Source organism: Equus caballus, chromosome 1 (assembly GCF_041296265.1).
Source record: "Equus caballus isolate H_3958 breed thoroughbred chromosome 1, TB-T2T, whole genome shotgun sequence".
NCBI classification, from domain to species: Eukaryota; Metazoa; Chordata; class Mammalia; order Perissodactyla; family Equidae; genus Equus; species Equus caballus.
In genome coordinates, this window is record NC_091684.1 from 119463094 (window position 1) to 119481268 (window position 18175).

General features: G+C 45.5%; 1 protein-coding gene across 2 annotated transcripts in view; it reads left to right on the forward strand.

The window, feature by feature from the left end:
• ENTREP2 (endosomal transmembrane epsin interactor 2) overlaps positions 1-18175 on the forward strand; it is a 425400-nt gene that overhangs the window by 349859 nt on the left and 57366 nt on the right. Inside the window, exon 4 of one of the 2 annotated variants that reach the window (XM_023651586.2) lies at positions 6344-6478. The exons of the other annotated variant lie outside the window; for it this stretch is intronic. Within the exon in view, the coding sequence (XP_023507354.1) occupies positions 6344-6478 (135 nt within the window). The remainder of the gene's footprint in view (positions 1-6343; positions 6479-18175) is intronic. 2 annotated transcript variants of the gene reach the window in all.

Here is an 18175-nt window from a genome sequence, read left to right on the forward strand (position 1 = left end):
TTGTGCTTCTGTAGGAGAATGGCAGGGGCATCCCTCTCGTTTTGTTGTATAAGCCCTTTCTACTCCCAGACAGGCTGATGGACCATAAATAAGGAGGGCAGGCTGGCTTTTAAATGCTCTGAAGAGATTCATGAAAAATTACTGTGGCTTCATTTGCAAAGCTCTGCTGTGTCGTTCCCAGTGACCCGAACACATAGGGGCACTCCTGAAATAAATCTGTCAGCCTCCCACACACCAAGATGTCGAGGTCAGAAAACTAATCAGGAGGTTTCCAGAATTTTTCTTAGAATTAATCACAAACTCTGTGAAATAACCAATGGAAAAGATTTATTTTGATGTCTATTCCCTGGGGTCGCTGAAGGGTTATTTGACTCGATAAACTCTGCTTTCCCAGCCAAGCCCAGCCTCTCATTTCCTTTTTCCTCCGAGGAAGCTGTCTAGCCATTTACATTGACTCCTTCAGTCGTTAACACCAAGGTAGAGACGAGATCATATGAAATAATTCCTTGCATGTGTTTGAGATGCGGGAGAACAGACTAGATCAGGAGAGCTGGACTCTGTCCAGTCAGTAACAGCATAGGGACACACTGCAGCCGAAGGCAAGGCTCCCAGTCCAGAGCCTGCTTGCGCCCACTCCTGCCTGGGCCCATGGCCAGGGCGTGGTGCAAACTTGCCCGAGTGGAACTTGACCCTTGTGACTAATGCAGTTCTCTGGGAAGAAGAAGAGGAGAACAACCATTTGGTGCATTTCGTATGGTTTCTTTTTACGAGCTGATTAGACTCTGAAGGAGAGGAGGCTTTGTGGAGGGCCCTTGGGCAGTACATCTCCCCACTGGGTGCATTCTCGGTGCCGAGTACTCACTCAGCCAAGAGGCAGGCCTGCCAACCAGGCTGTTCCAACTGGACTTCTTCTCCAGGACGTGGAATCTCTAGTAGAGTCACTGAAGGGGGCAGACAAGGGGCTTCATCCCAGCTGTGCCTCTAGCGGGGAGGGAACAGAGTCAGGCGCTGATGTCCTCAGCTGCTGCCCTGTAAGATTCCTTCCATGGTGCGTAGTCTAGTAATGTTTTTGTAAATCTGGTTTGTTTGGGTTTTTTTCACATGTGCCAATTTCATTAATGGATAATTTCATAGAAAAGCATCTATTTTTTTCTAGATTTTCAGATTTACTGGCCCAAGTTATTCCTAGCATTTTCTTCTCATGTTTCATCCACTCTGCTTTTGTATACATGTTTCATCCCCTCTGCTTTTGTATTTATGGCCCCTTCTCATTTCTAATGCTGTCAGAGATATTAACTCTCTGCCTACCTCCTGCATCATTTCCAGGAGCTGCAGACCCACAGCCAGAAGCTTAGCAGCCTCGGGGGAAGAGTATGTGTTCCGAGTACGCAGCTGCAGCCCTGGCTGGCCAAAGCATCCCCGAGCCTTTGTCCCATTCTGTCTTTTGTTTGAGACTTTCTAGCCCCTGAGATTCTTGTTTGCTTTTAAAAGGACTCCACATTGCATCTGTATGCAACCATTCTTTTACGTTTTCCTGTATTTTTATTGTTTTAATTTAGATTCTTAAAATATATTTAGTCAAATGTATTTTATCTTTATATGTTTAGAGACAATTACAGATGAATAGCCTATTATGCCAGCACCCTTTATTAAACAGACTCTCTTTTCCCTACTGAACTGAAATGCTATATTTTTCATATACTAAATTCCTGTAGATTATTGGTCTATCCCATTGATCTCCATCTATTTTTAAGCCATTACCTTAGTATTTTGATTATAGTATCTTCCTAATAAGTTTAATATCTGTTAAGGCATCTACTCCTCCCATTATTCTTCTTTAAAAACTTTTTTGGATAATTCTTACACATTTATTATTCCATAAAGTCTTTAAAATAATTTCATCCAGTTCCATCTACTCCGTTGGGATTCTGGTTGGAATACAGCACATATATGCATTCCTTGGGAAACACTGGCATTTTTAGGATCCTGCAGCTTTCCATTTAGGAGCAGGCAGTGCACCTCCACTGATTCGGGCCATATGTATCCATCAGGGTTCTAAGTTGTGAGGAAGCCAACTCAAGCTATTTTCCACCTAATAGGAATTATTATAGGAACCCAAATAGCTCACAGAGTCTCCAGGATGACCAGAAACCAAGTTTGGAGACTACAAAGCCAGGAAAAGAATGATGCTCCAGATCATAACAAGGAACTGCTTTGAGGAAGACCCTGTCATCAGCACTGGGCGTGTTGCTGACCCTGGGCTCTGGACACTGCCTCCATAACCACAGCTCCTGCCCCTTCTGGAAATGGCATTTATCTGCTACTCCCAATGCCAGAATGAAGTCTGTTCAGTGCATGCCTCTTTGTGTCCCAAGACCCTACCTAAAGTCTGGGGCAGGAGTGTCAGAATATGCTAGGTTATGGAAACAAATTCATACCTAATGCTTAACACAACTGAGTTTTATTTCTAGCCTTGTGCTACATGTCCATCAAAAATGCCTTGGGCTGCTCTGGCCAACCAGGCCTGGCGCTGGAACAACCAGAACATGCACATTTACCACCAAGGCTGGTAAGCTTCCAGCTTCTGAGTCCCCAGGTCCTGGATGTGTTTTCAGGAGATGCCTTCTGAACATACAGCCAACCCTAAGGAAAGGGCAGCCAGAGACTGAGAAAGACAGCATTGATGACATTGGAGCGCCTGGTTGCCACCATGCCTGAATTCTAAACCCTGGACTCTTTAGTGTTATGAATCTGTAAATTCCCCTTCCTGTTTAAGGCATTTTGACTTGGGTTATGTAGTTTGCATTCAATACAGCCATGAGATATAATTCCTTTAGTATAATTGAATTCAATTAGCTAATATTTTGCTTAGAATATTCACTTTTTTCATTGAAAGGAGAAATTGGCCTTTTGTTTTATTGGAAGAGTCTTTTGTTTTTCTTTTTTGGAATTGCTGTTAAGCTTATGCTAGCTTTATAAAGATAACTGGGATGTTTTCTTTGTCTTTTGGTCTGAAATTGTTTCAAAATGACCCTGTTAAGAGGATGAAAGACAAACTAAAGACTCTGAAACATATTTGCAAACCACACATTCAACGAAATCATGGACTCTCTATGATTTTTGTTTTTTATCCTGAAGTTTTATTTTATTGTTTGTTTCATGTTCTATGTCCCTGTCTCTAGTTTACCCTCAATCTCCCCAAGAGAACTGAAAATATCCTCTGAATGTGATCCTACCCGTCAGGTGTTCTGTCAGCTTTATTTTCTTCCCAGAGACTGTGCTGTTGAGCCTCTGTCTCCTGCTTTAATCAGGACTGGTCGAGCTACAGGCAGTCTGTGTGTGCCAGGTATGGACATGCTAGCACATCCCTTTCCCGTCATCTCAGAATTCCCTTTCTCTCTTTCCCATGTTAGAGCCCCTCTTCTCTTGTTTCTTGGCTTACTCCCTCATTTGGGGGAAATATCTCCTCCAGGACTTTCCTGGCTAAAATTAAAAGGATTGAAACTTTCAACTGTAAGCCAGGATGTCGAGCACTGGGGACCCTTGTACAGTGCTGGTGGGTTTGTAAATTGGCACAACCACTTTGGAAAATGGTTAAGCATTGTCTAGTAAAGTTGAAGACCCAGAAGCTCCATTTGATGGGTATGTTATACCCAAAACAAGTGTGCAAACATGTACCAAGAGAGAAGTACAGAATGTCAAAGCAGCATTACTCTTAATTGCCAAAAGTTGGCAATAATCACATGTGCATCAGCAAGAGAATAAGTAGGTAAATGGAAGCACGTTTATGTAATGTATTATTATACAGCAGTGAACATGAATCAACTACACCTATATGCAGTAGCATGGATAAATCTCACAATTTTGAATGAAAGAAGCCAATTACTAAAACTATTTTTGATTCCATTTATATCAAGTTAGAAAAGCAGGCAAAACTAAACTATATTGTAAATGGTAAAAGTATAAAGTTGAAAACATGGCAGTGATTACCCTAAAGTGAGGGAAGTGGTGAGCTTTTGTTACGCTGGAGGGGAGGAGTGATGTGGGAGATGAGGCATGAGAGGCCTTCTGTGGGGCTGGCCATGGTCAGATTTTCAAGAGTTAAGAAAATGGGCAAAGATAAGAGCAGCCCCAGCCCCCAAATTAGATACTATTTTATTACCCACCACGTGGAGAAAAATGTACAAGTCCAGCATTACCAAGCATTGGTGAGGATGTGGATCAATTTGAACTCTCATAACCTGTTGGTGTGAGTATAATTTGTTAAAATATTTCACAGACAGGTCGGCTTTATCTAGTAACATTGTATACGCATGTAGCGTGGAACGGTTCTCCTTTGAGGTATATACACTTAAGAAACTTGCCTCCATGCACCCCTGAACAAGACAGACCAAAATCCTTGCCTTACACTTTGATGGGTGGAACAAACGATAAACAGAATGAATTTTAAAATCACCTCCTTTTATTGGTTTTTTTTTAACCTTTGTTTTACCTTTCAAAAGTTTTACCTCTTCCCTTGTTTACCTTTTAAAACTTGGCCTTGAGAATCATAACTCTTCTTTTCCCATTTCTTGGGACTGGAAAGAAATGTTGCAAATAACATGAAAATGGAGATTTTGGTTAGGACAGTAACCATAGTGACCATAGCTGTGTACCTTGGTCTGGGCTGAACTGCTCTGCCAGCATTGTTCCCAAACACCGGGTCACCATGCCAGCAGCACAGCCCGGCCAGCCTTGGACAGGATGGACCTTGCCCAGAGCACACAGCAAGTGTGTGGGGTTGAGGGGATGAGCCCACTGACCACTGGGGGTGCTGAGTTCTGTGTGTCCTGTGGGTCAGTGGGACATGCTGCCTGTGTCTGTGTGAGAGGAGCGGGGAGAACGACAAGTACCGCGTGGCCTGGGTCGGGGGCCGCTGCTCCTTCTCTGGGGAGGGTTGTCGTGGGGGAGCTGTTCCAGCTCCTTTAGCCGGGCCCCATGCCCTGCGTGGACTTCAGCCCTGGAGACTGGAGACGTGTCTAAAAGCACTGAAGGCACAGGCAGCTTTCCCGCCCCTCCTCCCGTAGGTGGGGTGGCCGAGGCCAAGGGGCAGTGGTGTGTGCAGGCCCCGCCCTCCTCCTGGGGCCTGGCCTCAGCCCTGGCTCTCTTCCTCTGGCCTGGAGCAGATGTGGAGAATCACTACAAGATAATCTTGGACACCCAAGTGGGCCCTCCATTGTCTCTCACTCAAACATGTGTAGAAATCTAGAAATAAAATTGTAATTATTTTAGAAGATCGAATTAAAAGAGCAAAAACGAAGATAAGGTAGGTAAAGAAGAAACTATCCAGAAGTTTAAAATAGAGGAAAATTTGGCTATGGGAAATACCCTTGACCTATGGCTGTCCCTGTTTTATTGCACTTTTCTGGAAGTCTGCGTTTGCGAGCAGTTGGGTGTGTGTATGATCGTGGTATGGAGGACTCCACCAGAAACGGGAAGGAGGAGATGAGGGAGGGTGGGGATGGCCGTGGGAGTGCGGGATGCGGTGACTTCTTGCTCCTTTCTGCAGCCTGGCTGAGGCCGTTCCACTTCGGGCTGCAGGTTGGGGCCCGGCGTGCTCCGTGGGTGTCCTCCTAGGCACCAGGCTTTTTAAAACAATTAAATTATGTTTTTTCGTTCCATGTTTCTAATTTTTCGAGGCATTTTTATCTATTCAGCATTTATTGAATGCCTGCAAACTCATTGGCTTTGTGAACACTATGATGGTGGGATGTGGTGGCTGCCCTCAGGGAGAACCCAGGAGACAAGTGACTACAGCTGGATAAACTGTCTCCGCCAGAGACGGGGCCGGAGTGTTCTGCCCAAAGGAGAAGCGAATGGCTCTGGAGAGGGAAAATCAGGCCTCAATGATGGAGCTGGAGTTGGGTTTTGACAGATGAGTACGAGTTTGGTAGGCTATAAAGTGAGACAGGAAATTGCGCACCTTGGGAGCAGAATGTGCCAAGTCACAGAACTATGAGAACATGTCTCTATGCATAACTCAGTATGAGTAATTTTCTGATTATTTACTTTTATCTCTTTCTGTTATTCATCTGTAATTTTCTGTAACTGAATAGCTTAGGTTTCTTCAAATTTATCTTTTCTTTTTTAATAATGGCTTTTAAAATAGGAATTTGAATTCATAATGGTGGTTTTCATGGCTTTTGTCAATAATAATTGTTTTGGCTTTATTACTTAAAGGAAACTAAAACAGGATGCTTTGAACTGAGACGTTTTCACGTGTTCTTAATTGTGTAGCTCCGGTGTACTAGGCGGGGCAGGGTGCCGTGCTAACTGTGAGATCTGTCTGTGTTCCTCTGTCTAGATTAAGTTTGACAGTGTCGAGGTGTGTGTCTGCTGTGAGATGCAGCACCAGTCGTCAGGCTGCAGCAACCTCGGGGACACGCTGAAGCTGAACCCGCTGCAGGAGGACTGCAACGCCGTGAGGCTCACGTTGAAGGTGACGGCCGCGGGCCCTGCTTGTTCATGCGTTTCACCCCGGGCATTACAGACGTGCTAGGAAGATTGTATTACTGTATGTATTCCTTGATTTCCTAATTCACCTAGGTAGGTTCAGTGCAAGAGGGAATATCTTTCCAGAGAACATTTTAAAGGATTGTAGATTTCCACTTGAAGCGTGTTGCTCTCTGGATCTCATGTTCCATTTTTACCATTTCTCCTTCCTGCCTCTGACATATGCGAAGCAGGATGTGAATGGTTGAAAGAGATCTTCACAAAGGGGGATGTGCTGTATTCTACTGCTTTCCTAACATTTTTGCTGTTACATCATCAGGGAACAGATGGGTATTTATTTTGCCTTTTTAAAGTATTTGGAGAAAGAAATTTTACAATTTCCCATGGCAACCTATCCTCGCGTACAGCGTCTGATTTTTTAAAAAATGACATGGAAAATTGTTTGCATTATTCTTTTCTTTTTTTCCTACGAGTGTTTTTTACTCCTGAAAACAAAATTGGCTGCTTAAAAATGCATATGAACAATGAACCCAGTTCTTCTCTTTTCCCTGAATGAAAGAGTGCTAAAACTGTTTTGAAAAGGTGTGGCCATGGTGAAAAGTTGGTGGCAGAATTGTGTTTACCGTGTGTAGGGAGCTCGGTATAATGTGTAGAGGGGACTCCGTGTGCGGGGAACGGGAAACTCCAGAGAGCCACCCTGGAATCTGGGGAGAAAGGAAAGCAGTGTCCCCTCTGGAATTGGGTGCCTGTGATTTGTCCTCCATAGGTGTTTTAAATGCTGGCGAGACTGACCACTCGCTCCGGGTGAGCTCCCTGTTGACACTGGTGCACCGTGGAAATGGTTGGCAAACGAGCACGATGTAGAGACAGAGGATGCTCCTAAAGTACATGATGGGAGTGGGCCCCGCGTCCTGGCGCCTGCTTTGTTTTGCATGGAGGCATAGTCCACGGTCAGTGGTCCCAGCAGCCCACCAGAGCGACAGATACAGCAGGGTCAGAGGAACCCAGACTGTAGCACTCAAGGGCCCATCCTCTTACCTGCAGGGTGTTTCTTGCTCGCCCACGTTGCATACAACCATGGCTTTTATCTTATTACGTCCTGGGGCCAGTCAGGGTCAGTGCCTGAAGCCTGCCATGGCCCTTCACAGCTGTCCTGCGATGGGGACCTGGGCAGCCAGTGCTCACTCTGAGATCTCCTTCTGACAACTCCTAAGTCACCTCCTCAACCTGAGCACCTTATCTTTCCATGGTTAAAAAACATAACAAGACAGCAGGTAAGTATAATTACAACGAAACCACTACCCCGAAGAGCTGACAAATCCCTGAGGGAATCTCACATGCTGGAGGCCACTTGAGTGTGCCAATGCAGTTAAGCAGCTAAGTCACCTCTCTGATGAGTTGAGGGTATTTGGCCTGCTCTCCCAAGGCCTCAGAGTTCTTATTGACATGTGCACTCAGTGGACCCTCCCAGGACCCACTTTCATGAACCACCAGCCCCGAGGATGACAGTGGCTCAAATGGTGATGATGGTGTTGGAACAACAACACTCCCTCTGAGAACGCAGCCAGGCCTCGAGTGAGCTGGCGAGCTGGCAGTCTCACCCTTCGCCGCCATTCTAGTGCCCTGATGGGAAAACCACTTGGGGTGGGGTAGTAAAAATGGAACAAAGTGAAGGATACGGAAGTCGCGAAGTTCAAGTCAAGGCTTGGGGGCTTTGGTGAATGGCTCACCCCATGGATGTTCAAATTGCCCAGGACAATGGTAAGAATTGAAGACAGAAGAAAGACCTCACCAAAATTCTTAATGAACTTATTTAAAAAAAAAAAAAACTTAACTAGAAGTAAAGACTGTCAGAGCTGGTGGCACAAGGCTCAGAGGAGGCAGGATTTTTGACTGAGGTGGGAGGCCAGTGGTGTGGAAATAGCAGCAATGACCAGCCTGCCTCTGCCCCCAGCTGAGGGCCTGATCTTGGGGGGAGCTGAGTTTCATCCAAGATGAAGGGGATGGGAGACCATTAGAAGTGAGGTCTGTTTACTGCTGTCTTCCAGCTTTGTAGTTTTCCAAAATTGTTTTGGCTATTCTAGTTCCTTCCCATTTCCATATAAATTTTGGAGTCAGCTTATCAATTTCTACAGAAATCCTACTGAGATTTTGATTGCGATTGCATTGAATCTATATGTCAATTTGGAGAGAATTCATATATTCATGCTATAGCTCTCCATTTTTTAGGTCTTTTTTCATTTCATCACTGTTTCTTTCATCAGTGTTGTAGTGTTTAGTATATGGATCTTAACGTTGTTTATAATATTTATGCTTAGAGTATTTCATGTGTATTAGTGCTGTTTTAATGGTATTTTAAAATTTTTAAATTATTCTGTGTTCATTGCTAGTACATAGAAATTTGATTTTTGTTACTGATCTTCATCCTGTGAACTTACTAAATTCACTTATTGTTTCTAGTATTCTTTGGAAATCTATGTAGACAATCCTGTGATATGCAAAGAAAGGCAATTTTACATCTTTCTTTGCAATCTGGATACCTCATTTCTTTTCCTCGCCTTATTGCACTGACTAGAACCTTCCGTACAGTGCCAAATAGTAGTGGTGAGAGCATATGTCCTTACCTTGTTCTTGACTTTAGGGGTAAATACAATGTTCGCTCTAAGTTTTCCATAGATGCCCATTATCAGGTTGTGGAAGTCCCCTTCTATTCCTAGTTTTCTGAGGGTTTTTTTAATCACGGATGGGTTAGATGTTTGTATACTTTTTCTTCTTTATTCTGCTAATATGGTGAATAACATTGATTGACTTTCAAATGGTGAACCAGCCTTGCATTCCCAGCAGAAACCCCACTTGGTCATTTTTTCCTGAGATATATAAAGTCTACTGATGACCCTGTCAAAGACATTCTTCGTTTCTATGACTGTGCTTTTTATTTCTAGCTTTTTAATTTGATTCTTCCTTAGAGTTTCCATGTCTCTGCTAAATTACCAATACCACCTTGCATGTTGTCTGCCCTTTACACTGGAGCTGGTATGTGACTCCATCTGCCCCAGGTGTGCAGGGGCTCATGTCTTTCCGTGCAGATGTCTGTCTTTCCTTAGAATTTGGGTTACCTGATTGCCTTGTGACCTCAACTGTCTGATCGGTTCAACTTAAGTTGTGAATTTGCAGTGTCCAGTGTCTAGTTGTTGTAATGGTGGGGGCAGTGCTCTTTTTAGCTTTCTGCATCCTAAGCAGAATCTGTAATCATTATCCATAATGATCTCCCCTCCCCTAGTATAGAATTCTTGAGGAACGCATTGCTTTTTTTCCCTTAGGGGTTCACAGATAGTGTGCCCTTCTCTTTTGACATTAAATATTGCTTCAGAGAAAGATCTTAGAGTGAGCCTAATGCTTTCTCCCTTTCTGGTATATGGCGGTCATTAATGCTGTTTAGAAATTTTTCTAGCTCTGCACCTTCCCTCTATGTGGTAAGATTGTACTTCCTAGTCCCCTTGTGGTTGCTTAGGGCCATGTGAGCAAAACTTAGATGTGTCGCTTCCAAGCCCAAGTGTTTACCTGTAGTGTGAGATTCTCCAGAGCTCTTTCTCTCTGGCATGGTAACTGGCAAATTACAGGGGGTGGCTACACTGTCAGCCTGAATGACTACCATGGGCAGAGTTCCTGTAACTCACCCACATTACCCACATTGCCCACATTGGACGTGTAGCATGAGTGAGAAATAAACTTTTGTTTTTTAACCCACTGAGATTTGGGGGATGTTTGTTACCACAGCATAACCTAACCCATCCTGTCTGATACAAGACAACATTTTTTTGTCCAGATGTCAATAGTGTTTTTGAATTATCAAGTCTATTAACTTTGCTATGATATGTCTCGATACTGATGGAGCTTTCTTGAATTTACTATGGTACACAGTATACGTTTTGCACAGTGAGTTTGCATCTCACTTTATTTCAGAAAAGTTTTCTTGAATATAAATTTGAATTTTTGCCTGTTCTCTTTGTTTTAGGTTAACTGTACATTTCTTGAACCACTTTACCTGTCTTTCATAACTATCACTTTTTTCTCTAATTTTTTAAACCCTTCCTTTTCCATGTCGTTTTGCTGTTTTTCTAAAGCCTCTCTTCCTAGCCTCATTTTCTATGTGAGTTTTATCTCTGTGCTCTGCTTTTGAGGGGATCTGGAGTTTTGGCAGCTCACTTCTCAACTCTTTGTTTTCTTTCTCATTACTCCTTGAGCGCTTGTGTCTCTGCTTTTAGCTCTTAGATTACAGCAGCCTTCTCTGTTTAGTCCTAGTTTTCACTGACAGATGTCTCTAGTGAGTTAATTACAGTGGAGTTTTCAAAGCGTTTTGTACCTTTCTTAGATCTTTTCTGAGGTTTGTGGATACTTCAAAGCACTAACGTGAATTCTTAACCCTTATGGAGCATTATGCTCTATTTAAACAGGCTTTAGTGTAATTAAGATTTTGTACTTCCTTCTCATAAGAATAGGTGCTGCTTCCTCTGAGACTCACATAGATCTAACTGCCACATTCTCCGGTTTTCTTGCAATAAGTGGTGCAGTGGTTTTAATATAATCGTGACTCTTAAAGTCATCAGAGCCAGGCTGTGGTTGATGACTGCCCCACAGTAAGGGGTCCGCAGCAGGGCCCTGGTGTTGGTCCTTGGTGTTAAGACTCTCAGGACACACGTGGGTGGTGGGAAAGAGAGCCACTCTGGGAAAGAGCTGCTCTGATCCTGAGTGGAGCCAATTTCCACAGGAGTCCTTCCTCTAGCTTGCAGGTGTTCTTGACACTTAGCAAAAGAAGGTGCGAAGGGGAGTGTTGCTTCGAGTAGTTTGCATTGCTCGCTCTTTTCTGGTCAGCAATTAGGGTGGATTCACTGGTGTCTTAATCGTCTGATTTGAGGCTTTGGTTATCTGATTAGTGATACTCCGTGCCTAAATTTCCATATTAAATTATGGACTATCCATACTTTGTATCTAATGAACTCAGTTTGTGCTGGGGAAATCCCATGTAATTGGTTCGGAATCAAAGCTCCTTTGATTTGAGTTGTGTTTGAATTAACTGATAGTGATTTAATGGGATCATCTAACTACTTCCCTACCCTTATGCCACCTTCCCGCCACTACCCTCTGATGCCTGGAAGGTTGTACAGGCACAGTCCGTCTTCAGGGAACACAAGCAGAAACCAGTCTTCCTCCTGGTTAATGAAGACTGTATTTGCAGTCCAGAAGATGATGCAGACGCTGCTTCACTCATCCCTCAGATTGTTTTCAGGGGTCGAGAGGCCCTGCAGCCCCTCTCCCTTCATCTCTTTTCTGCCCTTCCAAACCACCCTGCTCCCTGATTCTCTGGTTCTTCAGCGGAGAGCCCCTGTGGGCAGACAAGCCTCTCTCTTGAGGGTATCGATAGTCCCTTAAGCATACTGACTCCTGCTGTGTTAAAGATTGCTGCTCCACCCTGACAGGGCACAGAGGCGACCCAGAACTTCATGGGCCACACAGAGATTCCCAAAATGTAGAGCCGGAGGGATGGAGCATCCTGTTGTCCGTCCCCAATTGTGTGGGTGGGAGGACAGCAGCCCAGAGGCAGGTCAGATGGCTCCTCCAGTCCCTGAGCAAGTCCAATGGTGCTCAGGGCTCCTTAGAGGGTCTCAGTCCTCCAAGACTCAGGTCCTGCTCCCTGACTATAGGACCTGGCTGTGGGTATTCCATTATGAATAGTCCCTAAATAAGGTGGTCAAAAAATTAGGATTTCAGGGCCAGCCCTGGCAGCCTAGTGGTTAAGTTCGGCACACTCTGCTTTTGCAGCCCGGCTTCAGTTCCCAGGCGCAGAACTACACCACTCGTCTGTCTGTGGCCATGCTGTGGCAGCAGCTCACATACAGAAAAAGAGGAGGACTGGCAACAGATGTTAGCTCAGGGTAAACTTCCTCAGCAAAAAAAATTAAAAAATAAAAATTAGAATTTTAGCATCTCCTTTCCCAAAGCACTGGACAGTGGTGGACAATTGCTAGTAAAAGAGTAAGTTTACACGTCCCTTTCCTGATTAGATAATGTCTAGGCTTTTGGAAGATAAAAGATGTTTTGGTAGTTTTATGGTTGTCTTTGCCAAATCAAACTCAGCAAAAGATTGTAACATATTTTCTGATCAGTATTAACAGAATTTTTAAAAGGTTACAAAAATCAGAATTGTTAACTAGTGGAATATGCTTCATCATATGCTGATATTATATCTTTGCTGTATCCCAAAATGTCATTACGGTTTTATTATAATGACATCATTCTAATTCAAAACAGAGTTAAAGATCCGTATCTGGTTTAATTTATCAAACCATAGAAAACCAAATTACCCAAAGAAACCCTATCAATAGATAAGGAGATAAAAGTTTCCCAAGAAATCAATCAGTTACTGAGTTTCTGTGCTTTCTTATCTTATCTTAAAGATGCTTTATCTTTGTCTCTAAGAAAGTTAAAAAAATAAAGGCAAGACAATTTCCTAAAAAACCTAGAGACCTGAATGATAAACTCATCATTTAATCCTGAGTAAGTTCTTAATGATGCTAAAGAAATAAAAATGATTCTGAGAATAAGTGAATGGTCAACATTTTGTGACGAAACTCCTGCATTGACTGGCAGAATGAGACAACACACACACACACACACACGTGCGCACGCGCACACACACACACACACACACACACACACACACACCTGTGAGAAGAGACCTTTCCATTTTCGGAAGTGGGCAGCTACCCAGAGCAAGACAGATGTGTCACATCTCTGTACAGCTTTCTTCTCACCCCTGGGTTCCCATGGGGGAGATTAATGGGTCCCTCTGGCCCGATGGGATCCAGTCAGAAAGGAGAAAGATGTCAAATTCCTGCTATCCCCTATGCGAGCAACCATGTAAGGGAGTGTCTAGAAAGAGTGAGCCCTCCTGGCCATTGGACACAACTCATCTCTGGCACGGCCGCCCCCCCGCAGTTGGGAAGAGAGTGCCTGCTGTGCCCCTGAATGGCATGTCTGCTCCTGGTTTCCAGTGCCACTGAAAGCCTGCCTCCCCGCCCTCTGATTCCAGTGGCACCACTTTCCCCTGCGTGGTCACAACACTGAGTGTTGTGGGGCATCCTCAGTCACAAATCCATTTAGCATCAGTACAGTTACACACCCTTTGGAGTAATCATACAGAGCAGAGGTTCCACACAGGAGGGCTGGGACTTACCTGCACCTGCTGAGATAAAACAAGGTCCAAGAGACTCAGATGTTGAGATAAAAGTGTTTTTAGTAGTATTTTCTAGTGGTCCATCCTTAGGGGCAGCCTTGTGGGACTGGTTTGCTCTGTCAGTCTCTCAGTGCTTCCAGCCCCACCTAGGCCTGGAGGATGGGCTGCAGGTGCACATTCACCTCCCTGCAGTGGGTGAGATGAAGGGCCAGGCACCAGGTGCACAGGCCCAGGAGGGCCGCTCACTGCTCAGGATCAGGTGCTGTCCAAGGTACCAGTCCCTCGCCTTTGTCCCTCCCTCGGTTTTCCCCTAAGTCTCCTTCTCTTTCCAGCGAAGATACATGGCGTTCCAGGGAGATTGTCCAGGCAGAGCCCTGGCATCTCATGCTCTCAACCCCACCTCCTCAAAACCCATCTCCTCCACACCCGCACGACAGCCTTCTCCAAGGTCACTGCACGACCCAGGTGTTTCCCTGAACCAAGCCCCCACCAGGATGTCTCGGTGGGCACCCCAGCTCTCTGGCCCTAGACTCATCTCCCTCAGTTTGCTTGTCCAGCTTCCACTCCCACTAGGTCTGCATCCAGCCTCAGCCAAACTCTGCCATGCGATGTTGTCCTCTCTCTGTCCATGAGCACGAGTGGACCCGTGCCCGAGAGCTCCTCCTTCTCTCTTTTCCTTGCACCTCTATGGCTGGCATGCCATCCTTGGATGAACCAAACTGTCTGCTGTTGCCTCGCCTGTGCTCTGACCAACAAGACCTGTGGGCGACGTCATGAGGCCTGTGGTTGGGCACTTACGCCCATGGTCATCAGCCGCACCTGACACCAGCCTCACCTGGTGCTGCACACTGCTCAGCATGTCTCCTGCCTTCGTCTAGCCATCTCACTTCTCCACTCTTTCAAATGAGGATTTCAGATCTCCCCTGTATTGGTCAGTGTTCTCCTGAGAAACAGAACCAATAAGATGTGTGTATGTATATAAAAAGAGAGAGAGAGAGAGAAAGCTATTTTAAAGAATCGGCTCACATCATTATGGAGGCTGACAAGTCCAAAATCCGCAGAGTAGGCCAGCAGGTTGGAAACCCAGGGAAGAGCCAAGGTTGCAGTTCAAGTCCAAAGGCCACAGTTCAAGTCCAAAGGCTGTCTGCTGGCAGAATTCCCTCGTGCTCAGGGATGTCAGCCTTTGTTCTAGTCAGGCCTTCAACTGATTAGATGAGGCCCACCCACATTAGGAAGGTAATCTGCTTTACTCAGCGTCCACTGATAGAAGTATTAATCTCATCCAAAACACTCTCACAGAAACATCCAGAGTGATGTTTGACCACAGATCTTGCCACCACAGCCCAGTCAAGTTGACACACAAAATTCACCATCCTAACCACCTCCACCCTGGTCTAAGCACATTCTCTGTCCCCTAGACCACTGGGTCGTTTCCTGACCGGCCTTCCCTCTTCCTCTCAACCTCCTTCAACCCACCGCACCCTTCACACCACCACACGGGGGATTAAAATTGCGTATCTGCTAAAGGCACCACTTGCTTTTAGGGCAAAGAACTAAATCTTGAGTGTGTCTTAAAGTCTCACCTCCTCTCTGGCCTCAGCTTGTGACGTTCTTGCCTCTCCCCTTCGCTGCAGCCACTCTGGCCTCCTCCAGCCTCCAGGACACCTTGCAGGGATCTCCGTGCCTAGGCCTCAGAACACGCTGTTCTCTGTGTCCGCAACTCTCCTCCCCATTTCGGTGAGCGCATGCCTCCTCCTGCTTCGGCTCTCGGCTTTCCTCGACCCCTCAGACTGGACCAGGCCCTCCTCCGTCTAGGTTCTCATAGCCCCTTGTACTTCAGCTTCAGATGGCAGCTCTCACAGACGGCAACTATGCCTTTGTGTGGCTTTTTCATTAAGTCTGCCCCCTCCAATCTGTAAGCTCATCAGAGGCAGGAACAGTGTCTCTTTGGCGACTGCGGCTTACAGCGAGGGGCAGGATGAGCAACACTCGGTCACTGTTCTGCAGTCAGTGAGAGTTTTTAGTTCATTCACTCAGCACAGTTTTTGGAGCACTTCTGTGCCTGGGTGGGACACTGTGTGTTCAGAGATAAAAGACACAGACTCTGCCCTCCAGGTCTAGTGGGGAAAAGTCACAAGCATAACAGATGAATGCAGTGCACTGCATTATTTCCACTGTGACGGGAAATAAAAGTATTAAATTGTGCAAGTATTTTCAATCCTCCACTCTGTCCTAAGGGAGGGCCATTATTTTGCTGAGTGGAGTTATGGATAAATCTCAGGTATGCACAGATGACAGCTATAAGACAGAGAGTAAGCTGTAAGACTTAGTTACAAGACAAGAACTGGTGACATCTAAGAAACTGAGGGAGTGGGAAGATACGAAACAACGTCCTGAGTTCTATTGCTGAATGACAGCAAACACACACACAGCTGTAGAGACAGTGATCATGTGACCATAGGTGCTTGGCCACACACATACCTCACCTCTAATTCTAACTGAAATGACTGGAGACCTGTACAAAAAGGTGTATTAGTCAGGGGTCTCCAGAAAAACAGAACCAATGGGAGGTATTTATGAGGATATTTATTGGAGGTATTGGCTCATGTGGTCGTGGGAGCCAAGCAGCCCCACAGGCTGCCATCTGCAAGCGGGAGGACAGGACAGCTGCTGACGCAATTCAGTCCAACCTAAAGACCTGAGGACAGGGGGCCAATGGTGTAAGTCGGGTCTGAGTCTGAAAGTTCGAGAACCAGGAGTGCCACTGTCCAAGGGCAGGGGAAGATGGGCATCCCAGTTCATGCAGAGAGAGTGAATTCCCCCTCCCTCTGCATTTCGGTATTATGCAGGCCCTCAGCAGATTGCACGATGCCCATCTGCCTTGGTGAGGGCCATCTTCTTTACTCAGTCTGCTGATTCTAATGCTAATCTCTTCTAGAGAACCCCTCACAGAAACAACCAGAAATAATGTCTTACCAGCTATCTGGGCATCCTTTAGCCCAATCAAGTGGACACATAAAATTAACCATCACAGTGTGGAAAAGCCTGCATGACATTGGACATTAAGGCAAAGTGTCAACCAGCCCTTTCTAGACATTTCTGCTAGACATAGTGCATATAAGACCAGAATGAAGAAAGATAGAGGGGCAGAGCTTATGCCTCAGCTGCATGAGGCCTTCCAGGAAGTCATGGAAAGCCATTCCCCACCTCAAGAATATGCCCTAATTTTGAAGAGCAGAGACTGATAGGTGGAGGTGGTTGCTGTGGCAGATGGAGGCCATTGTGGTGCCAAGGGGTATTTTAGATGGGGGAGGGGTGCCCAAGACCCCCATCATCTCCATAGGCTGCACTCGCATTATTTGAAATGGATAGCAGACGCTTGTACAGTCTAATGCAATGAGCTCTGCAGACACAGCTTCAGGATACTGCCCCCGCCTTCCACCCAGATGCTGCTCTGGAACCTCCACTAAGTAGCCATTCTGGAGCCCCCACCAAGGGACATGCTGCATTTGGAGTCCTTTGGCTGCTGTGATATAGGGCATTTTAGGATTGAGGATTAAGATGATATAGGATTAGGGGCAGCTTCCTGGGGAGAATCAAGTACCTGGATGCTGTGCCACACAGGTGGACACCCCCTTCCATCAGGGGTCCCTAGTCTTTGGCTCATTCAGATAAGCAACCCCAAAGAGATAGAGTCCACGGCCCAGCTCCCTCCCCGCTCAGGCTGCAGGATCTCTGATAGCTAGCGCAGTCTCAGTGTGCCAGCACAAACCCTCGAGGGAGGGTTATGACTAAGGCTAGCCACACACTAGTTTGTCTGGGAGAGTTCCAGTATAAATAATAATAGACCCCACTTTCACTCTCAAATGTGTCCCAGTCACTCTAGTCTCCAAACAAAATCAGGGGCTCCAGGAGGAGCTCCACTGCCTTGTCTGGGGGTACATACAGACTGGTGACAATGCTCCTAATTTACATAAGCACACCGTGGGGACCACTCCTGGAGATGAGTGGTTATTTCTAAAGCACTCAGTTATATTCAGGGCTCTAAATTAATATAGGAATGCTGAGAGGAGGGGAGTAACGAGGAAAATATGTAGTATGGGAAATTTTTCAGTAATAATTGAAGGATGAGGCCTTTTGAAAGAATGCATAAAAATGGTGGAAGGGAACGTGAAAGCACAAAATTACTTGTAACAAAGGAACCAGATGACACCTTTGGGGTCAGTGCATGCATTCACTCTCTTGATTGTGGTTATGGCTACATGGGTGTGTGTGTGTCAAAACTCATCAAATTGTATGCTTGAAATATGTGCTCTTTTTTGTATGTCGGTTATACCTCAATGACACCGTTAAATGTCTTTGTGACAGATAAGCAAGCGGGTGAAGAAGAAAGGAATAAAAGCGAAGACAAGATAGAGATGAGATAATGCAGGAATTCAGAGATTCGTT